The 27,452-nt window shown below is 34.3% G+C and overlaps 1 protein-coding gene across 6 annotated transcripts in view; it reads right to left on the bottom strand.

The window, feature by feature from the left end:
- GULP1 (GULP PTB domain containing engulfment adaptor 1) overlaps positions 1-27,452 on the bottom strand; it is a 264,781-nt gene that overhangs the window by 13,830 nt on the left and 223,499 nt on the right. For 3 of the 6 annotated variants that reach the window (XM_042994878.1, XM_042994880.1, XM_042994879.1), the window contains 4 exons: positions 26,859-26,996; positions 11,572-11,688; positions 11,295-11,375; positions 10,801-10,893 (listed from right to left, as the gene is read on the bottom strand). In XM_042994878.1, the coding sequence (XP_042850812.1) occupies positions 10,801-10,893; positions 11,295-11,375; positions 11,572-11,688; positions 26,859-26,996 (429 nt within the window). The remainder of the gene's footprint in view (positions 1-10,800; positions 10,894-11,294; positions 11,376-11,571; positions 11,689-26,858; positions 26,997-27,452) is intronic. The other 3 variants (XM_042994883.1, XM_042994881.1, XM_042994882.1) reach the window with 2 other exon arrangements.

Genomic DNA, 27,452 nt, shown 5'->3' with positions numbered 1-27,452 from the left:
TTTTGAGAAGGCCATGGCCAAGGGCCTCCAATAAGGAGACCTCTGAATATAGGCAACTGGGCTAAGAATGCAGATATGTATAAGAGCATGGCTGCCAGAGGTTGAGGGCGCTAAGTCCTTGACTGCACTCCTCCATTTAGTGCCATGCACTAAATCTGGCATAGGCAGGGCAGATTTCCCCCCAGTGAGACTCGCCAGGGGAAGACTTTGTAACTGCCTATGACTGGGCTGACAGGATTGGCCCTGGAGCCAGACTTCTAAGCTACAGGTCACACTTCAGAGATTTTTTTTTAACACGGATTTTGAGGCAGCCAACACAAATATGGCTTTTGATAATCTCATAGTGAAAGGTTATAACCAAAATTATAGTTAGGAGAACCCACAAATTTGAAGGAAGTTTTTAAGATGGGAGTCACTTCTTCACTCGTTTCTCAAAGCAGAGGACAAAACCAGGCAGTGTAAAGTGACAGATTTAAACTGAAGGGAAGGTTCAGTGTGGAAACAAATCTCTGATGGTCTGAGTTATATAATTAATAACTATTAATATGCATATACAGTTACATAATCATTTTTTTCCTATTGACCTCCCTAACAATCTATCTGTAGATATGTATACATGTATGTGTGCGCGTGTGTGTGTATATATAATTTTAAAATTTATTTTATAGTCTACATAGTTTACTGTATAATTTTGTGATTGGTGGTCACCATATACTTTAAGTGACACTTGTAAGCTCCTTGTGGACAAAATTTTTCCAAATTTTATCTAAAAGAAGTATTTCCAGGGCACCTGGGTGGCTCAGTCAATTAAGCATCTAACTCTTAATTTTGGCTCCGGTCATGATCTCAGGGTCGTGAGATCAAGCCCCACATTGGGCTCTGCACTGAGCATGGAGCCTGCTTAAGATTCTCTCTCTCTCTCTCTCTCTCTCTCTCTCTCTCTCTCTCTCTCTCTCTCTCTCCCCCCCTGACACATGTACACATGTGCATGTGCTCTCTCTCTCTCTCTAAAAAGTAAATATAAATAAATAAATAAAAGAAGTATTTTCTAAAAGACTACATAACACATCAGAGTTGTAGGCATATAATAAGCTGTCAACATATATCTACTGTCTAATTTATACTACAGCACTTTTTTTTTTTAATAGACTTCACACTCAGCATGAAGCCCAATGCAGGGCTTGAACCAACAACCCTGAGATTAAGACCTGAGCTGAGATCAAAAGTCAAACACCTAAATGACTGAGTCACCTGGGTATCCCTATATTAGATAATTTTTAAATTTAAAAATGGAAAATTTTAAGAATATTTATACTGAGTAAACATAATATGATATTAAGTGGAAGTTGTCCTTGGTATCATCTAGCTTATAACATAAGTGAGGGTATTCTATATTATTTTATGACTTATATTGGCCAAGAAATCTTAACCAGATGCCTCAAAACAAATGAAGGCCAAAATAACCTAACTTATAAGTGCTCTAGTGTTTTATGACAGTGTTAATACTATGCCTTCTACTTGCTCTGAGAACATATACTTATATAACATGAAAATAATCAAGTTGTTAAATACACGAGTTAAGAGGTATTTTTCACTTTCAAAATGGTAAAGCTGGGATATCTATCAATAGTTGTGGTATCTAAAGTTTAAGACTCTACCACTATCACAGGTTTCCTTTGGGTCAGTAATGAAGTTTTGGTCAACCGGCATTTATTGCTCGGTCACACAAATCTCTTAAAACACTGTATCAGTTGCTTTCAGGTAATATTAAGAGATTGAACATTAAAATCTGGAGCTTTTCTTGAGAAGTTTGAAAATCTAGAAAGTGAGCCCACAGACTTGCCTGAAAATAATTGACTGGCAGTAACTGCTGCACCATTTAAGTTGGGTATATGCTCCCTAATTCATTACTACCACCACGTACCCATTACACATTTATGTCACAGCCTGGGCTGTACTGACGTCTTGTGTTTGTGATTCCTAACTTTGAAATGATTCAAGTCAAGGAATTAAATATTACATCTGTTAGATATTTTGACTGGTGCTCATATGAGGACTTTAAGACACAGAACAGATGAACATAAGGGAAGGGAAGCAAAAATAATATAAAAACAGCGAGGGGGACAAAATATGAGACTCTTAAATATGGAGAATAAACAGAGGGTTACTGGAGGGGTTGTGGGAGGGGGATGGGCTAAATGGGTAAGGGGCATTAAGGAATCTACTCTTGAAATCATTGTTGCACTATACGCTCATTTGGATGTAAATTAAAAAAATAAAATGAAAAAAAAGAAAGTTAAATAAAAAACATTTTGAGTGGTGGTTCTAAATTTAGGGGGTCAGGAGTTAGACATTTTGTAAGCTGCCATTTTTAACTCATTAAGGATATTTATTTATGAAATTAAATACATAGTTTAGATGAAAACAGCTTGATATTTTTATTTTGGGTCTTCTGTCAATATTTTGACAGATGGCTAGAAACCAAAATTTTTGCACTCTCTTACAGAAATTCTGGCACCACTGTTTAACTCGTCCTTTATGCTCATAATTCCAAGTGCTTTGGTCTTTATGAAGGTGCACAGGATCTGAATTATTAAACTAAGGAAACAAGGAGCTTTATGTTCAATCATTACATATTAATTATGCAGACGTTGTTAGGTTATTAAGGTCTATTAATCATGAAGGCCCATATCTGAGATTCATTGTTGTAGTTTTGTAGCTTGCTCTAGGAAGCAGTGGCTTGGTGCATTTAGGCATGGTGAATATTTCAACCTTAGCCTTGTCTAAATGTGACAGCAATGATGAAGTGTCATAGAAGGGTTTGCATTTTCAGTAAAGGTTGAAAACATTTAAACAACAACAAAAAAACTGTATTATGATTCCAGGGTCATGGGATCAAGCCCCATGTCAGGCTCTATGCTGAACATGGAGCCTCCTTGGGATTCTCTCTTTCCCTCTATGCCTCTCCCCATCTGTGCTCTCCCTCTTTCTCTCTCTCTCTAAAATAAAAAATTAAAAAAAAAGAATGGTATCAAAATTTTACTTTCGGCTGTTAATGTTTTGGTAATATAAATATCCAAATATCCTTTTAAAATGTAAAACAACTTTAAGATTAAAATATGATTTAACATTACTATTAAAATAGAGTTTCAAAATGTTACTTAGAATTAAATTTACAAAGTAATTATTTAAATTTATATTTAAGGGATGATGTCTAAATTTTTCTAGTTGAAAAACTGGTAGATTATAAATAACACTAAAGATGAGGAAATACAATTGTGATGCAAAATATTCTAGCAGATCTTTCTATGCTGCCATGCAGATTCACACTTTCAAAGTTCACTATTATGTTACATTTTTAATATGACTTTAAGTTTTAATTTTTTTAATGTTTATTCATTTTTTGAGAGAGAGAGAGAGAGAGAGACAGAGTGCTAGTGGGGGAGGGACAGAGAGAGAGGGAGACACAGAATCTGAAGCAGGCTCCAGGCTCTGAGTTGTCAGCACAGAGCCTGATGTGGTGCTCGAACTCATGAACCACTAGATCAAGACCTGAGCTAAAGTCGGACGCTTAACTGAGCCACCCAGGCACCCCATGTTTTAAACATAAAAACTTCTAGGGTTTAGAATTTATGGCATCGTGAATGTACTTTTTTTTTTTTTTCAGATTTCTAGATTCACAATTTGGTTTTATTGGTCTCTTACTTGTAAGACCTATTATCTTGTTTGTTCTTACAACAAGGTCACGAGTTAAATGGACATGATTGTCTACATATCCCAAAGAGGAAAACTGCAACAAGAAATTAAATGATTTGATCAGGCATTCATGGTCAGAGCTGGAAGGGAATATATTTTTCTTCCCATTAGATAGAGTTTACTGCCTTAGAATCATTTTTTGTGCAAGTAACAATTATGAAAATGAAGCCATGAACCAGTAATCACTTTTTGTGGGCAACAAATGTTCTTAAATCAATGTCATGTTTAAAATTTATGCTTTTGTTTAAAGATTCACATTTGGCTTGTTGTGTAACTGAGAGTTTTCAAAATCTGCTCTTGCCCATCTTGACTTCAATAATAGTTGAGAAAACACTAGATGAAGATAAATAGGCAGTTTTGTTTACCCACAATGAAATACACATTTTAGGTTAAAATTGTCCTATCAAGTCTAATCAGTGGCCACACAGTTGATTATGTAAAGGTAGAATTTTATCCAGTAACAAACACTTGGTTTAATTGAAAGGGAGACATTTATTTTACTCAGCAATAGAAAGTCCAGTACTTCTAAGGACTACAATTTTATTCATTTAACTTCCTGGCAAGAGTCCTATTTGGTTAAAAGCATCCATAGCCAGAAAAGTAAAATGTAAGCATCCAGGCACAAGAATCAAGAGGAACAATTTGATTGAACTTGCTATGCCCACATCTTATAATGGAACAATCTTCTGGGGGCATTCACGAGGCTAGGAGGGCAGAATAAACCTTTTTTTCTGATATAAATACAGGCAGCACTGCCATGTGAATGTAATAAATGGAAATCAGATTGTTCCTAGATAATTAGTACCAAATGGTGGAAACCCAACCTCTAATCTATTGCCAAACCACTAGAACACAGCAAAAAGCAAACAGCACAGTCAAGTAACGGAAATTTCTCAGTGTATCTAAATGACTGTATAAAATAAGGACCCAATTTCTAAAACCAATGAAAAGATTTCCACAATTTCAGTGTGATACAGAGATATATAATATGGATACTATCAAAGGCTATTTCATTTGCCTTAGGAAAGGAACTTATTGAACAGAGTGGTATTTAGGAGACATGTAAGCATTATATTTGTCAAGAAAAGTTAAAAAATAGGATGGCAATTTATACATGAGAAAACAAAAAATGGATATATATTGAAGATATACATTGGTTTGTAGTTAGAAATGTCTTTTAATTTTAATATTGAGCAAAAAATAAGTCTCCTACTTTGTTTTTTTAGCTAGAACTGAACTACTCTAGAACTTCATACTGGGTAAATTTATACTTGGTGTATTAACTAAAGCAATAAACAACAGTCCAATAAAAAATAGTCTTTTTCTGGTGACAGAAAAAAAAAATAAACTTTTTTCATTCAAGTACTATAATCATGAGCCCAGATCTCCTTCTTTAGTTCCATAAGCATCTCCAGGTGGCTGTCCAGTAGGCAGAACTAATATGAGGAAAAGTGAAATATTCTTTGTTATGCACCTTCACCAAGTCATGTCTATTTTGAAAAATGGTACCACTACCCAGATGCTCAGGATAAAACCCTACAGGACAATTCTGACCTCTCTTTTATTCTACAGCCCCCAACCAATCCATCAGTAAGTCCTGAAAGCTCTACTTCCAAAATGTATCAAGTTACATACACCATCTGAAATGATAGAATTCTAGACTAATTTCTTCTCCCTCTCCTAGGATACTGAAATAGCCTCCTAGACAGTTTAGGGGACCTCATTTTGGCGTTTTTTACAGACCTTGGTGTATAGGTCAGTCAGATGATCCCCAAATCCCCTGTTTAAAACCTGTAAGTAACTTCACAGTGCAATTAGAAAAAAAAAATAACAAAATGAAATCTACCGGCCCTATAAAATCTAGCCCCTGACTCTCTCTCCAATGTCATCTCCAACTATTTTGGCTTATGGTCAGTATGTTCCAGGCACAAAGGTCTTGTTACTGTTTCTAGTCCTTTACACTAACTTTTTACCATTCAGGTCTCAATTCGAACGCTACCTTCCCAGAAAGGGTTTCCCATGATTACTGTCTCTAAAACAGTCCCCGCCCATTCTCTCCTACTCTGCTTTATTTTATTTTATTCATAGCATATATCAGATTTGAATTTTTATATTTATTTATTCATTTACCTAGGAGTTGATTACCCACCCCTCTTTCTTTCCCCCATGGGATATAAATTTCTTAACAGCTGAAATTCATATACTGCCAAAACCCAACAGCCTAGAATATCATATGACTATATTAGATATTCAATAAATATTTTACAAGCTGCCATAACAGATCACAACTGTATCTAATGTGTGTAATTAGCAAATGTGAGAAAACAAAAATCAAAATGATATACACTGTCATACATAAGACATCTCACTAAGATACTATTTCATAAAAGGAGTGATGACTTGGTGGGATTAGGGAAAATAAAAATGAGATTACAATTTACACAATGAAAGTTTGAAAGGACTTTTTAGAATGCCTGAAGATTTTCATTAAAAGTTTGAACCTAAAATTACTTAGTTGTATCTTCAAAACACATCAGTATGACCAATTCACAATGATGTATATAACAAATACATGGCTGGCTGGCCATCATCTAAGAAATAGCAACCTTTCCTTAGGGTCACTTTGGGGAGTGCAGGGAAGTGTATCTATGTTCTGACCCACACAGCAATTCCTTAACGTACAAAGGTTTTCAGTCTGGAACATTCTACTTTTTTACATTTTTAATTTGTAAAAAATTAAAAATTAATTTTTTTAATTTAATTGTAAAAAATTTAAAATTTACATTTTTAATTTATGATTTAACACAGAATAAAAGATTCAATACCTCTAAAACTGAATTTTCTGATGAGAAGATCTGATTTATTTGAACCATTGTTCTGTGTTACAGAAATTCAACTATAACTTTGGGCCTCTTCCTAGGAAAAATAGCTTTTGATCTTTCAGTTATCTAATCAAATTTTACCAAAAATGTTTCTAAATTTTCTGATGGTTCCCATCATTGCCTTTATCTGCTATTTGATCACACACTGATAAGAACAGCATCCAAACTAGGGATTTGAATTATTTTCATTTTCTACATTACTTTTAATATCACCCTCCCCCATAATTCCATTCCTACTTTTGTTCTCTTCTCTCCTTCTTCCCAAAGAGACCATTTAAAAGCTAAGATTAGAGATAAACCTTTTATTGTACTTTGACTAATACTTGTTTGATGTGGACTACACTGTGTTTAACTTGCAAATTCTGATATTTCAAGAAATTGTTTTTTATATGCTTATTTTTATGAACCAAATTATAGTGTCAAATCATTTACAGAGAACCATTTCTGAATTAGTGTTTTATATGGCAAAAGAGTTACTTCTGTGTGACTTCAGAAAATTTGGCTCCCAGTAGGGATCAAGACCTGTCTTGGGCTGGTCTTTTGAGAAAAATCATCTGTCTTGGGGATTCCTCTCACCATAACACACTGAAAGCTCATGGAGAATCTGATGCCAAATTAATTTTATATACCAAACCCATCTATATTATAATTTTGATGTGCATAATTGGATTCATACTTCATTTCAGCACTTCTTCAATTCATGTGTTAATTGCTGCCTCTAATCCTTTAAACAAACTGCTGAGAACTTTAGCCATTTTGGAGCATTCTATCCTTCAGTCCTTTGAAAGCAAAGGAAATAAAGTTTGTTTCCAGAGTTACAAGCCCAATAGGCATTTACTGTGCATTAACTTTGCTACACATGATGGTACTCTATGAAGTGCTTTGGGTTCTGGCTGTGTCCTATAAAACTGATGGCCAAATTTCATAAGAAAGTTGCAATTTAGAAAATTGCTTTTCCATAGACCCATTACAAGCTATTAAACAAGAGTTACCTATACTTTAAATTTATATTTTATTTACAATTTTCATTGTTTTTGAAATTCAATTTTAATAATTTGAATCATTAACAAAACTTAACAGAGTGGATATTTATAAGCATGGCAGCATTTCACACTAAATAACTATAGATAAGTTAATTCAGTTCATTTTTTAAGTTTATTTATTTTTAGAGAGAGAGAGAGAGAGAGAGAGAGAGAGAGAGAGAACACCCCAGAGAGGGAGAGAGAATTCCAAGGAGGCTCCGTCCTGTCAGCGCAGAGCCCAAAGCAGAGCTCAAATTCATGAACTGTGAGATCATGACCTGAGCTGAGATCAAGAGTTGGATGCTTAACCAACTGAGCCCCCCAGGTGCCCCTAATTCAGCTCATTTTTAGTATCAGAAAATTGGGAGATCATTTTAAGAAATGTGAAATAAATATAGCACTTGGTGTTATATTAATATATTTCACAGTTACCTAAGTAAAATTGAAAATGAAAGGCAAACATATTTGTTCATAATCTCTCCAAAAAATATTCAGGCATCAGATATCTTGTAGCAATTCAAAAATGTTGAGTCTCCTTCCTTTAAAAATCAAATAATTTTTATTTTTTTATCTTAAAGAAGATGTACATCCTTCAGTATAACAGCAATTTCAAAAACAATAATAAGCCTTTAGAAACTGAAAAATTATAAGACAAGTAATTTTTTCAAGTTAAAATAAAGAGAAAATACAAGGATATTGCTATGACAAATGAATGTAATTGCAAACTTATAATTTGAGTTATTTACATAATGATCATTGCAGCAATAATTTTGTGTATTAAATGCAAAAAATGGGTTAGAGAAAATTATATCTATTTTTAAAATTCCACCTTTTAGTTATAGTCTTTGAAGCATTCTGAGACACATTCAGTACTGAGATGAACACAATGCTTATAATAGTTATTAAATGACAACTTCTGGAGAGGTGATCCTTTTTTCTTTTAAAGTTTATTTATTTATTTTGAGAGAGAGAGAGCACACAAAGTGCACACGTGCACACATGCAAGCAGGAGAGGGGCAGAAGGAGAGGGAGAGAGAATCTTAAGCAGGCTCCACACCCAATGCAAAGCCCAACCCAGTGCTCAGTTTTACGACTGTGAGATCATGACTTGAGCCAAAATCAAGAGCTGGATGCTCAACTGACAGCCATCCAGGCACCCCTGGCTAATCCTTTTTAATAACAGGCTATTTGAATCACATTATTGTTTTTTATATAACTGACTCTACCAAATAGAATTGCTAAATAAATGAACATACAGACAGTCTGTGTGTTTCATTTACATATCAACTGTCACAGTCACGGCTTGTGATGGCTATCTCAGCCAGAGGATCACAGGGAACTGATACAAGTGTCATCTCTTCATTCCTCCTGACCCTTGCCATTTCTGAAGCTGACTTGGTGACCATGTCAGATCACCAATGCACATGCATAACCCCCATCCTGACCTACCTTCTTCTCAGTTGTCTTAGTGGTAGTCTAGGGCAGTGCCTGCTTTTAGGAAATAAAAGAACGGAGTGCTATTTCATGATTCATCAACATGCCCCAGACTCCTCTGCTCCTCCCAGATCCACCTTTCCCCTCAAAATGAGGTCTTAGTTCTGTGTCTAGAGACAGAGTGTAAAAAGTGAGCAAGCTTTGGGTTTGTATCCAAAATGGTAATGGATCTTATTTTATTCCTTTGCAAACATAAAGACTAAAATAAAGCTACTATTCATATGCAATGAGATCTAGGAACAACGCTTTATTAAGACTGCTTAAGAAGGTAACTTCCTTTCATTTATGTTTATTTCACATAACTTATAGTTTGTTTCACAAGATAACTTATAGTAAGACTTTCAACAAAACACAAAATGGTGTTACTTCATTTTGGGACCAATGTTGGAAGGAGTTTGAGCTGATTCTCTAGTCCTTGGAACCAGCGAGGCAAGAAAAAAAAATCATAATCCTGATGAGAAGCAAACAATGATAGTGGTGAAGAGAAGAAAAAAAAACCAGAAAGGAATATTATAATAAAGACGGTCTCATTGTGCATAACAAAGGTACATAGGAATGTAGGAACCTTCTCACTCCCAAGCTCTCTCATTTTGGCCATATCAGCCCCACTACCATATGTATATGTCAAGCAAAGGAAATGACAACTGCTTCAGTGAGAAAGATAGAAAAGTGTGAGTTTAAAAGAAAGAAGAATTTTTGAACCATTTCCAGGGCACGCCAATTTGAAAACCTGAATGAAATTTCTTATACAAGCATTTTTAGGATGAAGAATTGGTGAAATACTAGATAGATAGATAGATAGATAGATAGATCTTTTCACTGAGTTAGCCTAGAGTCTGAACCAAAATGGACTTGCAAATAAAAATTAGAAACAAAAATTCTTTTTAAAAGTTTGTAAATGCCATAATTGTGTTTTAGTTTGTGCTATAGATTCCTATTTTTAAAATGCAAAATAAAACATACTTTACTAGAGATCGGTAGCACAGATGATTCAAGAAGAAAGACAGTTTTCTAAGTATATTTTGCCAGAAAAAAATGTTGTTTTAAATTCCGTCTTCCTCCTCCAAAAGATTCCCTTAGCCAAAATCGCAAAAAAAAAATGACATCATACATGGTATTGGGGAAAGGATTTCAAATCTATGATAAACCAAAAGTAAACAATTTAACTATAAATATTTGAGAGTTGTCTACAGAGACTACCATTCATTTTAGTGTCTGAAATACAACTGTATCACTCCCAGTGGAAACCCTTGCTATGCAATATAAGAAACCAAAGTCAGTCTTGTAGACAATTCAATTTCTATAATGAAATTCAACACTCCAAGGGTAGATTGGCTTAGGTCCTTAAATCTAACCTCAGTCAATAGTAATCAATAGAAATAAAAGAAAGAATATGCCACAAACTGAGGGAGGGCTTATTCTACAAAACATGAGCAAAAAGAGCAACATGAAAAAACAACTCTGGTCAGAACTACCTAGGTAAGTGTAATTTTTTAATTAGCACCTTTCACCTCTACCCATGTTTAGTTTTAAATTACTGATCCCAGAGTATTATTTGAAACATCACAGAGCTGATAATCCAGAGATGTTTTATCCCCAAGAAGTCTTGTTTCTAAGGATAACATGCACATAGTCTATATACTTACTGGAGATGTTGATACTTGGGTTATTCTTAATTGGCTTTCCAAATCTTGCACTCTGTTTTTAAGTTCCATGTTTTCGGTTTCTAAGTCTTGAATCTAAAAAGCAATGATTATTGAATAACCTTCAGAAATTTGTTCTTGTAAGATACTGGCTGTTATATTGGCTACATTAATGAATATGATTTCATATTATTTAAAATTTTAACGTACTCTTTGCACAGGGGACAAAATTATTTGATAAAGGCTGGGAAACATCAGGGAATTCTAGGTCACTGGAAAGATATTATTAAATTTAAAATATGTTTTTACATGTGTGCAAATTCCATGTTTCTAATACCTCATCTTTGTGTTTTCGTGTTGCACTATGCAATCTGTTACCCATAATCTTGGAGTATAACCGCAAGACAGTGAAACTTGCTTATGATGATTTTGAAGAGAGTGGAGAAAGGGTGTAATTTAATTACAAAGGAATCTGATCTGCATGGGAAACCACTTACCCAGCATCTGCTGCTTCTGCTGCTCTGATCCCCATGAGAAGCATCAGGAAGTGAAGCAAAGTCACATGAGAACACTAAGTTCTTGTGGGAATTCAATATAAAATGGTTAAAAACTGTGCAGGGGATCAGGAATGAAAAATTATAGGAACACAGTGAAAGCAGTTCCAATCAGTGTGGGGGAAATTTAATGGCAGGCCTTCTAAATTTGTTTGATGATATGCAAGTTTCCCTGTACTTACATCACACAAATGTGAAACAAAAAGTTTAGTTTACTCACTCTTTTCTGTAATCCTGCGATCTGTTTTCTTGTTTCGACATCTTTCCCTCCAGATTCTAGAAATTTCCTGTATGCCAGGTCAAATGCTTGGCCAATTGTTAAAGTTATTTCTTCAGCCTTTGTAAAATTCAAAGAAGATTTGCATTTTAACAATACTATGTCATGTTAGACTGTTCTTTGAATCAAGAAAAACATTCACATGAGGAACTTCAAAAGGCAGACGGCTGCAGGTAAGAGAGGTAGTAAATGAACCAAGTAGTCTTTGGTAACATGATAATTCAATGCCTACCCATGCACAACATTAAAAAAGTTTTGATCATTAAATGAAAGCTGTTGAAGTTGGAAGCAAGAGTTCTATCCACCCTCTCATCTGTTTTATCATAGTATTTTTTCCCAGTTTGTTTTTCTTCTTTCATCAAATATGTGGCGCCTATTAAAAGAAAGCACAGTGCCCAAACTGCAGTCTCTCTTTTCTCTTGCTACTTATTTGCTCTTGCTAATGAGGAGGGCATGTTGAACATGGCAGGTAACTTGAATGAGGCGGGCTGGGTGGTGTCCCGGAAAACTTGAGGTATGCCCTCTCTAAGTGGAGAACTCAGTTCCAATTCATTGTTGGCTTGTGGAAATGGGCAATTCCAACTCAGAGTTGTCAGATTTTAAATATGTGAGATGAGGTCAGAAATCTGAACTTTTATATGAAAACTCCCAATATTGAGTGATAGTAAACCATATTATTTGTTGTTCAGTTAAACAACATAGATCTATCATTTGAATTTGGCCTTATAAACAATTCAGTTTCTGGTTGATCAAGCAGAAACTGCCACAGATGTCCTGGGTTCACCAGTTCATTCCTTCCTCATTCATACCTGGACTGGTATCAGTGTCTTGCACAATGTAAACACTAAATAAAAATGTATTTAGTTTATTAACATTTTATTTAAAAAGATTGGTAGAGGCATTAATTGATTTAACACATCATGAATAAGTCCTATTGAATTATAAGACTTCCAGATGACATTAAAAACTGGTGGTAATATTAAATCTTGAAAATGCCACGCTTTAATTTGCTGCAAATCCTAAAACTTTGTGATACGCTATTAAAAATCTAAATTGAAAATATGCTTTTTTAATAACACATTTTTTTTAATGTTTCAAGTGTTTACTTAAATTCTAGTTAGTTAACATATGGTGTAATATTAGTTTCAGGAGTAGAATTTGGTGAGTTATCACTTACATATAACACTCAGTGCTCATCACACAAGTGCCCTCCTTAATCCCCATCACATTTAGCCCATCCCCCTACCTCCTTTCCAGCAACCCACAGTTTGTTCTCTATAGTTGAGTCTTTTTTATGAATAACCCAGATTTAATTAAGACATTGTCATTTTTGTAGTTCACTAAATGTTTAAGGAGGGCTTTTAGTCATCAAAAAAGAAATTTATAGTGTTTAACTCAGGAAACTAAAGAATACAAAATATATGCTGAAAATTATATTAAATACCATTGGTCTTACAACAAAAGTAGAAAAAAGGGGGGGGGAAGCTACATTAAGGAATATTAAAAAAATGAAAATGCCAGATACCAAACCATATGTACTCAATGATTCAAACTAATGAAAAAAGTTTACATATAAAAAAATGAGTTGTATTGATTGTTAGGATCACATATAATATTAAAACATAGTAAATGTGGTTATAATAGATTGTAGGATTACCAATTTTTTTATATCTCTAACTTTAAAATTTTAGGTGATGTGTTCATTGTATTTGTTTTACAATAAGATATATTTGTAAACTATGATTTTTTTCTACTTTTTAAATTATATTGTCCTCTTAATAAGACAATATATTACCCTCAAATACTTAAGATGTACACTACATAGAATCATTTCAGTGGTAACAAGTTTGTTTCATCATTAATAACATTTGATATCGTTATAATTGTTTACAATAACTTTTAAAAAATCATAATCTTTTTATGATCTTTTTATGATAAGACATGTCTTTTTCTTAAAACAGAACTTAGTTCCCTAGTAAATATTTTGCATACATTACCTCACTTGATTCTCATAATTAATTTATGAGATGGGGATTATTATTACCTCCATAATACATATGGGGGCTGCAATTCTTTTTTTTTTTAAGTTTATTTATTTTTGAGAGAGACAGAGAGGGAAACAGCATCCAAAGTAGGCTCTGCACTGACAGTAGAGAGCCCTATGCAGGGCTCAAGCCCACGAACCATGAGATCATGACCTGAGCCGAAGTCAGATGCTTAACCGACTGAACCAACCAGGCACCTCGGGGCTGCAATTCTGGAAGGTCTCAGTTTGTGAGGCGAGAATCTGAATTCATATCCAAAATATTTGGCTCTACAAGCCTCAGATTTTTTTATAAGCAATAAAATGTATAGATCATATTGCACAATCAGATTGTGTTATGATAAATGTATATACCTATATATCCACCATATCACTAAAATATAGAATATTTCTATCATCCCAGAAAGTTCTCCGATGTCTACTTTCAGTCAAATCACATTTCTTATGTGTAACCATTGCTATAATTTCATCACCATAAATCAGTTTTGTCTGTCCTTGTATCCATAAAACTGAGCCATATAGTATATATTCTTTTTTGTCTGGCTTCTTTTGGAGTTTCTCAGATGTTGTATGTATCATTTGTTATATCTTAGTTATAAATAAAACAGCTACAAACATTCTTCTAAAATCATTTTGTGGACATCTGTTTTCAAAATCTGAATATCTACAATGGAAATGCTAAATCATAGAATAGCTCTATGTTTGACATTATAAGAAACAGCTGAACTGTTTTGCAAAGTAATTGTACCATTTTACATTCCCACCAGCAATAAGAGAGTTCTCGTTGCTCCTCATTCTCACTGACATCATTGACGAACAGTCTTTTTATTTTGTCACCTTACTGGATGAGTGATGCTATCTCAAAGTGTTTTTAATTTGAATTTCCTTGTTGAGTAATTACAACAGCCCAGTTTCCTGAATGACTAAGCTAAGAAGATTTTTCTCCCCGATCATTTAATGAATACAAAGAGCAAGAATGTTTTAAATTAAAAAAAAAATATTTCAAAAAATTATTACAAGGCAAACATGAAATTAATAAGAATATATAATAAATAGTTAAAAATAAAGCTTGTGAAAGCTTTATTATTCTATTACTAATAACGTATAATTCTTTTGACACATGAACCCTTTTTCACAATTAGTAAAAGAGTAAGGGAGAAGTTTTAAACTTTGCCTTATTTACATCTCACTCAACATAATTAAAGAAAATGTGTACGTAGGAAGAAGCTTTCATCTGCTTATTGGGGCTGCTACTTAAATTTTATCAAGTGCAATATCCAGTGAATAAAGTATACATATTAACATTTGGAAACAAAGCTGTGAAAACATGATGGCTGCACAGTTCATAGTGACTGTATATTCACCTTATATTACAGAAACCAAATAAGTCATATCATAATGAATATCCTTATTCTAATTTCATTTCTTAAACTTAATGAGATGACTACAGTAGTTGTATAAATATTAAATCATAATAACACGACATGATACCAATAAAGTAAGTTCCAGTTTTGTGGCATACTAGGGTAGACCTTCATCTAAATTTCAAGCAAGCTCTTAGAAATTCACAGAAGTACTAGGGGCGCCTGGGTGGCTCAGTCGGTTAAGCGTGCGACTTCAGCTCAGGTCACGATCTCACAGTCCGTGAGTTCGAGCCCCGCGTCGGGCTCTGGGCTGATGGCTCAGAGCCTGGAGCCTGCTTCCGATTCTGTCTCCCTCTCTCTCTGCCCCTCCCCTGTTCATGCTCTGTCTCTCTCTGTGTCAAAAATAAATAAACGTTTAAAAAAAAAAAAAGAAAGAAATTCACAGAAGTACTGAATATATAAAATACATGTAATTAAGAGAATGAAGCTTTGCCCCAGGAAGAGAGCAGAGCGACTCTGGCTGGAGAGGTCACAGTCATGGGAATAATATGTCATGATGGAAGAATGTGAAATGGGAATCTAGTTTCTTGGACTGTAATTCTGCTTCTGTTGCTACCTAGCTTTGTGACTCCGAGGAAGGCACTAAATCTCTCTGGCCTAGATTTCCCTAAAATAAGATGAAAGGGTTGGACCAAATAGGGCATAAATTATTTTCCAGGATTTTTAAGATTAATAAGCAGTTATAGGAAATAATACAGAGAGATCCTAGGTAGCCTTCATGCACTTTCTCCCATTGGTAACAGAATACAAAAAACAAACAAACAAGCAAAAACTATCTTACAAATCACACCAACCAATATGGATATTAATATAATCAAGATACAGAATAATTCCATCACCACAAAATTCCTTCATCTTGCTGTTTTACAGCCACACCCTCTTCCAGTCTACCCTTACCATTTCCTTACACCCTGAAAATCACTATTCTGTTCTCCATTTCTTTAATTCTGTCATTTCAAGAATATTATAGAAATGGAATCATATAGTATGTAAGCTTTTGGGATTGACTTTCTTTACTCCATAATTATCTGGAGAGTCATGGAAGTTGTTGCATGCATTACTAGTTTACTCCTTTTTCTTGCTGAGTAGTATCCCATGAATTTGTTGTACTTGAATTTGTTTAGCCATTCACCCATTATCTGAGATATTTGTACTTTGGGACTATTACTAATAAGCTGCTATAAACATTCATGTGTAGGTTTTTGTGTACACGCACATTTTTTATTTCTCTGGGATAAATGCCCAAATGGGTAATGTTATAGTTGCATGTTTAGTGTTTTATGAAATTGCCCACTGTTTATGCCAGTGTTACCAATTTATATTCTCATAGCTATGTACAAGTGGACCATATTTCCATCTCCACACCAACATCTGGTATTCCCACTATTTTTTATTATAGTCTTTCTAATAGTTGCATAGTGATCCCTCATTTTGATTTTAATTTGCCTTTCCCTAATGGATACCAATGTTAACATCTTTTCACGTGTATTTGCCATCTGACTATCTTCTTCAATGCAATGATCCTTCATATCTTATGCCCACTTTCCAATTTGATAAATTGTTTTCATGCTGTTGAGTTTTGAAAGTTCTTTGTCTGATGTAAGTTTGTAAATATTTTTTCTCATTCTAGGTAATCTTCTTATCTTCTTCATAAGGCCTTTCATGCATACACACAAATATTATTTTTGATGAAGCCCAATTTGCCACCTTTTCCATTTATGAGTCCTGGTTTGGGTGTCAAGTCTGAGAACTCTGCCTATCCCTACACGCTGAAGATTCTCCCTGTGTTTTTCTCTAAATGTTTATAGTTGTGCATTTTACATTTAAGTCCATGATGCATTTTCAGTTAATTTTTGTATAACGTGTGAGATTTTAGTCAATGTGCATTTTATTTACCCATGGAGGTCCAACTTCACAAGCACCATTTATTGAAAAGGATATCTTTTGCATTTTGCATGTGTTGCATCACTTTTGTGCCTTTATCAAAAATCAGTGGTATATATTTGTGTGGATTGACTATTGTGTTCTCCACTCTGTTTCCTTAATCTATTGCTCTGCCCCTTCACCAAAACTACAGTCTTGATTACTGTATGTATTAAGTCTTGAAATAGGGTAAACTTTTTTCTACTTTATTGGTCTTTTTCAAAACTGTTTTAGCAATTCTAGTTCATTTGCCTTTTTATATAAATTTTAGAATCCTCTTGCCTATACCTATAAAAAATCTTGCTATGATTTTGAAAGAAATTGTGTTAAACCTGTACATTAATTTGGAGAGAACTGACAGACTAGATTCAGTCTTCCAATCTATGAACATTGCATATCACTCCTTGTATCTATATCTATTTTTATTTCTTTCATAAGCAATTTGTAATTTTCAGCATATAAGTCCTGTACAAGTTTTACATCTCTGGTTAGATTTACACCTATGTATTTTTTTAAGCAATTGTAAATTTTTGTATCCATGTGTTCATTGCTCATATACAGCAATACAATTGATTTTTGTATATTTATCATGTATTCTGCCACCTTGTTGAACTCGTTTATTAGATCTAGGTGTTTTTGTTGGAATCTTTTTTTTTTTTTTAATTTATTTTTGGGACAGAGAGAGACAGAGCATGAACGGGGGAGGGGCAGAGAGAGAGGGAACCACAGAATCGGAAACAGGCTCCAGGCTCCGAGCCATCAGCCCAGAGCCTGACGCGGGGCTCGAACTCACGGACCGCGAGATCGTGACCTGGCTGAAGTCGGACGCTTAACCGACTGCGCCATCCAGGCGCCCCTGTTGGAATCTTTTGAAGTAATATTTCTTCTTTTACAATCTTTTGCTTTTTATTTTCTTATTTTGCCTTATTGCAAAGTCTAGAACTTCCAGGACTGTGTTTAGTAAGAGTAGTAGAGTAAAAATCCTTGCCTCGTTCTCAGTCTTGGGAGGAAGGCATTCAGCTTTTTCACCACTAAGTAAAATGTAACCTATAGTCTTAAATGTTCTTTGTCAAATAAAGTTTCTTATATTGCTATTTTTCTGAGTTTCTAGCCCTGAATGAGTGTTGATTTTTACAATTTTTTTTAAGCATTGACTGATATGATCATATGGTTTTTCTTCTAAAGCCTATTAACATGATTGATCACATGGTTGGATTTTTGAATGCTGGACAAGACTGTATCCCTGGAACACACTCTACCTGGTCTTGGTGTGTAATTCCTTTTATATATTGCAGAATTATATTTACTAATAATTCATTAGAAATTCTTGCATATATATTCCTTGGGGATATAGCTTGGTCTCTAGTTTGTTTCTTTTTCACTGTCTTTGTCTCGTTTGGTATTAGGGAATACACTAGTTTCATAAAATGAATTGAGGGGTGCTCTCATCTCTTCTGTTTTTTGAAATAGGTTGTGCAGGATGTTAATTCCTCTATAAGCATTTAATAGACTCCTCCAGTGAAACTATCTAGGCATGAAGAGTTTTCTTTTAATAAGTTTTAAATTATAAATTCCATTACCTTTGGTGTAAGAGGCCTATCCAAGTTATATATTTAATGTTTGGTGATTTATGGTAGTATTTATCTCTTAAGAAATTGATCCAATTCATCTATATTGTCAATTTTTTGTGCATACAGTTATTTATAGTATTCTCTTATTGTTCCTTTGCTATCTGAGGGTCTGCAGTTAAATCTGTTTCATTCCTGACACTGGTAACTACTGTCTGTTCTTTTTCATTTTTACTTTGCTAATCTCACTAAAATTTAGATACTTTTATGATCTTTCAAAGAACCAGCTCTGTTTCTTTAGTTTCTCTATTGTTTTTGATTTCAATTTTATTAATTTCTCCTTTTATCATTCTTATTTTCTTCCTTTAGGTTTGTTTCTAAGGACTTGAAATAGGAGCTTAGATCATTGACTTGAGACTTCCTTTTCTCTAATGTATTAATTTAGTTGTCATAAATTTCTCTCGGCACTGTTTTAGCTGCATTACACAAATGCTGATAACATTCTATTTCACTTATATACATTTCACTGCATTTTAAGTTTCCTTTGAGAAATCCTCTCTGACATACAGAATATTTGCAAGTATGATGTTTCATCTCCAATTTTTGAAGAATTTTGTTACTGATCTGTAAATTGATTTCCTTGTTGTTTCAATTTTTTAAAAAAAATTTTTTGTGTTTATTATTTTTGAGAGAGAGACAGAGACAGAGAGCACAAGTGAGGGAGGGGCAGAGAGAGAGGGAGACACAGAATTTGAAGCAGACTCCAGGCTCTGAGCTGTCAGCACAGAGCCCGACTCAGGGCTGGAATTCACAGACTGTGAGATCATGACCTGAGCTGAAGGCAGATGCTTAACCAAGCCACCCAGGCACCCTATTGTTTCAATTCCTTACGATATTTCAGATTTATTTTATAGTCCAGAATATGGTTTATTTTGGTACATGCTCCTTTGACACTAGAAGACAATGTGCATTCTGCTGTTGTTGAATGAAGATCCCTATAGCTATTAATCAGATCCCATTGGCTGATAAGGTTGATGAGTAATTCTATATTCTATATGATTTCCTTTCTAGTTGTTCTATTAATTTTGGGGAAAGTGGTAATAGTGAAGTCTTTAACTATAATTGTGCATAGTCTATTTATCCTGTGTTTCCTTTGAGTTCCATCAGTTTTTGCTTCACTTACTTTGCAAGTTTATTGTTTGGTTATACACATTTAGGTGGCCTTCTTGGTGGTATGACCCTTTTATCTTTATATAAAGTCTTTCTCTGTCTCTCATAATTTTCTTTATTTTGAAGTCTAATTTATCTGATATTAGTATACTTTTGCTTTAAGTAATGTTTACATGATATAATTTTTATATTCTTTTATTTTCAATCTACCTGTATCACCCATATCACTATATCTGCAACAAGTTTCTTGTAGAAAATATATACCTGGATTCGTTTTTTTTTAACTTGTTTTATTTTTTATTTTTTAAAATTTATATCCAAATTAGTTAGCATATAGTGCAATAATGATTTCAGGAATAGATTCCTTAGTGCCCCTTACCCATTTAGCCCATCCCCCCTCCCATACCCCCTCCAGTAACCTTTTGTTTGTTCTCCATATATATGAGTCTCTTATGTTTTGTCCCCCTTCCTGTTTTTATATTATTGTTGTTTCCCTTCCCTTATGTTCATCTGTTTTGTCTCTTAAAGCCCTCATATGAGTGAAGTCACATGATTTTTGTCTTTCTCTGACTGACTGATTTCATTTAGCATAATACCCTCCAGTTCCGCCCACGTACTTGCAAATGGCAAGATTTCATTCTTTTTGATTGCCGAGTAATACTCCATTGTGTATATATACCACATCTTCTTTATCCATTCATCCATCGATGGACATTTGGGTTCTTTACTCTAACAATCTCTTTTATTTGGTGTTTTTAGATCATTTACACTGAATGTGATTTTTGATACATTAAAGCTTAAGTGTGCCATTTAAATTTTTCTTTTCTGTCACCTATTTTCTCTATTTTCTTTTCACTGTATTGTTGTGAGTTTTTGAAATACTTTTACAATAAAAATTTGACTTTTCCATAGTACTTTTAAAAGTATCTCATTATATAGATTTTTAATGATTGCTTTAGGATGCATATTATATTTTTATAATCACAAATATATTTGTATATTTGTATAATCACAGTCTACTAGTGTTATCATTTTTCAGGTCAGGTGACATGTAGAAAACTTACCTCTTTTTACATCTCTTCAACTTTCCAGGTTATAATATAATTGCCTTATGAAATGCCTATTTAGAATCACATTAGAAAGTATTTTTGTTTCTATTTTCTTTCTTTTTTTAACTCATACCTCCCACACCCCCTCTCTGGTAATCATCAGTTCACTATAGTTAAGAGTTTGTTTCTTGATTTGTCTCTCTCTCCTTTTCCCTTTGCTCATTTGTTTTGTTTCTTAAATTCCACATATAAGTGAAATCATATGGTGTTTGTCTTTTTTGACTCACTTATTTCGCTTAGCATAATACTCTGTAGCTCCATCCATGTCATTGCAAATGGCAAGATTTTATTCTTTTTTTATGGCTGACAACTATTCCATTGTATATTTATACCTCATCTTTATCCATTCATCAGTTGATCAACACTTGGGCTGTTTCCATAATTTGGCTAGTGAGGATAATGCTGCTATATACATTGAGGTGCATGTATCCCTTTGAATTAGTTTTTTGTGTTCTTTGGGTAAATACCTAATAGTGCAATTGCTGGGTCCCAGGGTACTTCTATTTTTAACCTTTTGAGGAACCTCCATACTGTTCTCCAGAGTGGCTGTACCAGTTTGCTTTGCCACCAACAATGCAAGAGGGTTCCCCTTTTGCCACATCAGGAACACCTGTTGCTTCTTATGTTGTTGATTTTAACCATTTTGACAGGTGTGAGGGAATCGCTCATGGTAGTTTTGATTTATATTTCCCTGATGATCAGTAATGTTAAGCATCTTTTCATGAGCCTGTTAGTCATCTATAGTTCTTCTTTTGAAAATTGTCTATTCATGTCTTCTGCCCATGTCTTAACTGGATTATTTGGGTTGTGGATGTTGAGTGTGATGAGTTCTTTATACATTCTGGATACTAACCCTTTGTCAGATATGTCATTTGAAATATCTTCTCCCATTCTGTAGGTTGCTTTTTTGTTTTGTTGATTGTTTCTTTTCTTTCACGGTGAAGAAGCTTTTTATCTTGATAAAGTCACAAGAGTTCATTTTTGCTTTTGTTTTTATTGCCTCCAGAGATGCGTCTAGTAAAAAGTTGCTACAGATGAGATCAAACAGGTTGCTGCCTGTGTTATCCTCTAGGATTTTAATGGTTTCCTGTCTCACATTTATGTCTTTCATCCATTTTGAATTTATTTTTGTGTTAGAAAGTGGTCCATTTTCATTCTTCTGCATGATGCTGTCCAGTTTTCCCATCACTATTTATTGAAGAAACTGTCTTTTTTCCATTGGATATTCTTTCCTGCTTTGTCAAAGATTAGTTGACCATATGATTGTGGGTCCATTTCTGGGTTTTCTATTCTGTTCCATTGATGTTTATGTTCTGTTTTTGTGCCAGTACCATACTGCCTTGATGACTAGTGCTTTGTAATATAGCTTGGAGTCCAGAATTGTGATGCCTCCAGCTTTGCTTTGCTTTTTCAGGATTGCTTTGATTATTCAGGGTCTTTTGTGGTTCCATACAAATTTTAGGATTGTTTGTTCTAGCTTTATGAAAAATGCTGTTGGTATTTTGATAGGGATTGCATTAATATGTGTAGATTGCTTTGGGTAGTATAGACATTTTAACAATGTACATTCTTCCCATCCATGAACTTGGAATGTTTTTCCATTTCTTTGTGTCCTCTTCAATTTCTTTCATGAGTGTCCTAAAGGTTTTTTAAAAATTATTTTTATTTTAGACAGAAAGCAAGAGAGTGCAAGTGGGGGCAAGGGGCACAAGGAGAGAGATAAAGAATCATAAGTAAACTCCATGCTCAGTGTGGAGCCTGATGTGGGGCTTGATCCCACAACCCTGGGATCTTGACCTGAGCTGAAATCAAGAGTCAGGCGCTCAACCAACTGAGCCACTCAGGTACCCCTGAGTGTTCTATAGTTTTCAGAGTACAGATACTTTACTTCTTTGGTTAGGTTTATTCCTAAGTATCTTATGTTTTTTGGTGCAACTGTAAATGGGATAGATTCTTTGATTTCTTTTTCTGCTGCTTCATTGTTGGTGTATAGTGCAGATTACTGTACATTGATTACATATCCTGTGACTTTGCTGAATTCATGTATTAGTTCTAGCAATTTTTTGATGCAGTCTTTTGGGTTTTCTACATAGAGGATCATATCATCTGCATATAGCGAAAATTTGACATTTTCCTTACCAATTGGCATGCCTTTTATTTCCTTTTGTTTTCTGATTGCTGAGGCTAAGACTTTCAGTACTGTGTTAAATAGTAATGAGAGTGGACATCCCTGTCTTATGCCTAACCATAGAGGAAAAGCTGTCAGATTTTCCCCTTTAAGGATAATATTGGCTATGGGTAATTTGTTCATGGCCTTTATGACATTGAGGTATGTACCATCTATCCCTACTTTGTAGAGGGTTTTTATCAAAATTGGATACTGTATTTTGTCAAATGCTTTTTCTGCATCTATTGAGAGGATTGTATGCTTCTTATCATTTCTTTTATTAATGTGGCGTATCACGTGAATATTGAACCACACCTACAGCCTAGAAATAAATTCCACTTGATTGTGGTGAATAATTCTCTCAATGTACTATTGAATTTGATTTGCTAGTATCTTGTTGAGAGTTTTTGCATCTGTGTGCATCAGGGATATTGGCCTGTAATTCTCCTTTTTGGTGGGGTCTTTGGTTTTGGAATCAAGGTGATGCTGGCCTTGGAGAAGGAGTTTGGAAGTTTTCCTTCCATTTCTATTTTTCAGAGTAATTTGAGAACAATAGGTACTAACTCTTTAAATGTCTGGTAGAATTCCTGGGGGAAGCCATCTGGCCCTGGACTTTTATTTGTTTGGAGATTTTTGATTACTGATTCAATTTCTTTGCTGGTTATGGGCTGTTCAAATTTTCTATTTAGTTCAACATCTTCTTACTTCTTGATATGATGAGTGATTTTCAACTGAATCTTGCCTATTTTGGATATTATATTATAATACTCTGGGGTGCCTGGGTGGCTCAGTTGGTTAAGTGACCGGTTGAGATCAAACCCCATGGCAGGCTCTGTGGAGAATGCTTTAGATTCTCTCTCTTCCTCTCTCTCTACCCCACCCCCCCTTGCACTGCCTCTCTTTCTCTCTCTCAAAATAAATAAATAAACTTAAAAAAAATATTATAAGGGTGCCTGGGTGGCTCAGTTGGCTAAGCATCCAACTTCAGCTCAGGTCATGATCTCACAGTTCACGAGTTTGAGTCCCATGTTGGGCTCTGTGCTGGCAGCTCAGAGCCTGCAGCCTGCTTTGGATTCTCTGACTCCCCCTCTCTCTCTGCTTCTCCCCTGCTCCTGCTCTCTCTGTTTCTCAAAAAATAAATAAACGTTAAAAAAAATAAAAAAAACAATATTATAAGACTAGAAATTATTTAAGCTTAGTGTTTTAGTGGCTTACTCTGACACAATTCCAGTAGAGGAATGGGAATGGGGAGCACTACTTCATTACTGCCTGGTGAAGAAGGAAGTTCAGCTTCCTCATTTGGACTCTCTTCCTTATTGCTTGGCCGGGTTGGGTATTCTAGTTCCCCATGTGATCCACAATGATCCACAGTACTGAATTCCAGTCTTGTGACATACTATGATCGGTTTTATCTGTCTTTCAAACTCAACAACTTCACAGAAGTACTCAAAAGATACAATGAGTAGATAAGACAAGAGCCCCAATAAGAGCCAATGGGCTCTGGAACAGGTCACAGTTATGGAAATAATAGAGCATGATGGGATGAATGCTACAATGACAATCTAAGGTCTTAAATTTGAATCTGATTCTGTTACTACCTAACTTTGTAAACTGGTAAAGTCACTCAACTCTCTGGCCTTGGTATCGTAAAGTAAGCAGAAAAAGTTCTGCCAAGTGGGTCATAATTTCTTTTCCTGTTTTAATCTTCCATGATTATTTAAAATGACAATTAAAGAGGATGGCATGTCAAAATTCTACATACATATCAAATGAATTTTATAAATATAGTCATTATTACAATTAAAGCAAATAAAACCTTGAGGTGAAAATGATATAATAAAATTCTGATGAAACATAGCCTCTTTGAGTTCATGAAAGTCATGTGCACTTATAATTGGAGAAATATCTTGGACCTCTTTTCAGAGTCCCAACTTCCATCTACCTGCAGCAGAATCAGTTGGTGAACTTGTTAAACATAGATTTCCTGAGCTCAAGCCTCAATCAAAATGAACTTGTTTTTTTAAGTGGAAAACAAAGAGCCCTCCTTTTATACCCATTAATACTGTAAGCCACTGAATTAAGTTTCAATAAATTATTTTCAACCTTCAAGAAAAAAAGAAGCTAATATGCTATATCCAAAGAGAATAATTGGTCAAGGAATTTAAATTCTTGAAATCAATTACAAACAATTACAATTCGGGTGAAATACAGTTTATACTTTTGAAACAATATAACTATGCAGGGATTCTGGCCAGCTTATATTTTAAATTATCCAATAAGTCTGGATGAGGATCAAATAAAAACATGTGACACAAAACTATAGGAAGGCTAATATTTATAATTAATTATAATTATGAATATTTCAAAGGCCCCAAGGCTGTTTATTTCTACATATAAAGCAAGAAAGAAGGACAACTGAGTTTACTGCCTGGTGTATGTGGTAAATGGTTATGATATCTTACACATAGAAGCTGAAATCCAACAAATATCAACTTTCATCTTCTCAATCACATAGAGAAAAACATCTGCAAATGATCATGCTCTTAAAAAACACTTGGAATATTAAATATAATGCATTCATTCAATAGGATAAATTTCAAAAACAACTTGTACTTTATTTTATATAAAATGCTTTATTGTGCATATAATATTGTCATATGGGTGAACATATTTTTCTGATGAGATGTTCCATAATGTTCATTAAATTCTCAAAAAGTACTATGATGCCAAGAAGCTTAGGACATTAGTTTGCATTTTTAGAGCTTTAGAGCTTAAAAATACATATAATAACTTGCTCTACTTTTTGTAAAATTTTCTATATGGTCCTTTTTTTTCTATAAGGAAAAATTTATTGAACATCTATTGTCCACCTAATGTAGGAGTTATATGGACAAATAAAAAGGTATTTAAGATGCTCAACTACTCGAACCAGAGAAATAAATTACATACGAGTGATAATATTATTAATCCTTTGCTATTTTTAACAGCATGAAAAATAAGCAATAAATGAATTAAGTTCTTTTTTTCATCTAAGTCAACAATGTTGTTGAGGTTAGCTGTTCTTCCTTCATTAAAGCCATTAATAGCTGCAATGTGTGTTTGGAATTCATACCTTATGTTTTAGAACAGGACGTCAGACCAGATTATGATTAGCATTGGCTTATGCTTGTAATCAACACATGGGGTTTTCTGAAGATTCCAGATGATTAAAAGAACTATTGTAGGACTTAACTTTAGAATTCCCTAATTGATTTTACTTGCTGAGAACATTAGATTACATTCACAAGCTAACACACATGCACGCAGACACATACTCATGCATATACAATTCTATTTACCTTTCATTATATTAAGTTCTCTAAGTAACAAAAATCAAGAACCAGCTTTTCAAAGTACTGGAGATTTTTTTAACGGAGCCATACAGATTTTATTTCCTGCAGTTTAAAATAGTTACTTTTATCATATCCATCACATTTTAGAAAAAAAATACTCTGCTCACCATTACTCTTTGCATTATGTGCCTATTACCAAGCTACATTTGAGATTAAAGTTAGAAATAAATGATTATAAGAGAAATAAATGCATAACATAAGCAGGCATGACGTTCTAAGGAAAGAAATCTGCATGCAAGCTTGTGCCCATGAACATGAGAATTCAGTTAGGGATGAAATCCTGAAGCATATTCTCATGACAGGATGAACCTATTAGTGTAGCTAAGTATTTGCAGACCTTATTCATTTCCAAATACTTTACTAATGCCGGAAACAAGACAATTCCTGGCTTGTAAAACAGAGCAAACCACCCTAAAACATCTGGCATACTTACACACTTTTCGCTGTCAAATACATAGCACAAATGTTTATTTGACTCAGAATCTTTGCATATGAAAGTGAATATCCTCTTGTCAGTTTTATCATCAGCACAAAATGATATTCTATGAAGCTGGCAATTGTGTTGGACTTCCTGTGAACACAAATGGAAATAAACAGTTGAAGAGATTCTTGTCCATTTTCTGAAATACCAGCTTGTGTTATACTTGACTTTAAAGGTGAAACAATCATCTGTCAAACTTTGGTTTATAATTACATACACCCAAATTTAAACAAATACGTAATGGAGATGGACCTCCTAACTCAGATTAAACGAAGGCAGTCATCTCAGTAGGACTTAGAAGACAAGAAGCAAAATACAAGAGAATCAGGGGTGCCAGGACTTTCTGAGCTACAAGGGATCTTAAGAGACAATTACTTTGAACCTTGAAATTTTATTTAGAAGGACATTAAGGCCCAGAGAATTAAGATACTTCTGGAAGGTTATATAATTAGCAGGACCCTTTTTAACCAGAACATTTTCATTTTTTCTTACTGATACTCACTAGCATTACATAACTTCATCTGCACACAATTTCATATGAAACAT

Source organism: Panthera tigris, chromosome C1, assembly GCF_018350195.1.
Source record: "Panthera tigris isolate Pti1 chromosome C1, P.tigris_Pti1_mat1.1, whole genome shotgun sequence".
In the NCBI taxonomy this organism is placed as follows: domain Eukaryota; kingdom Metazoa; phylum Chordata; class Mammalia; order Carnivora; family Felidae; genus Panthera; species Panthera tigris.
This window is presented reverse-complemented; position numbering and strand designations above follow the sequence as displayed.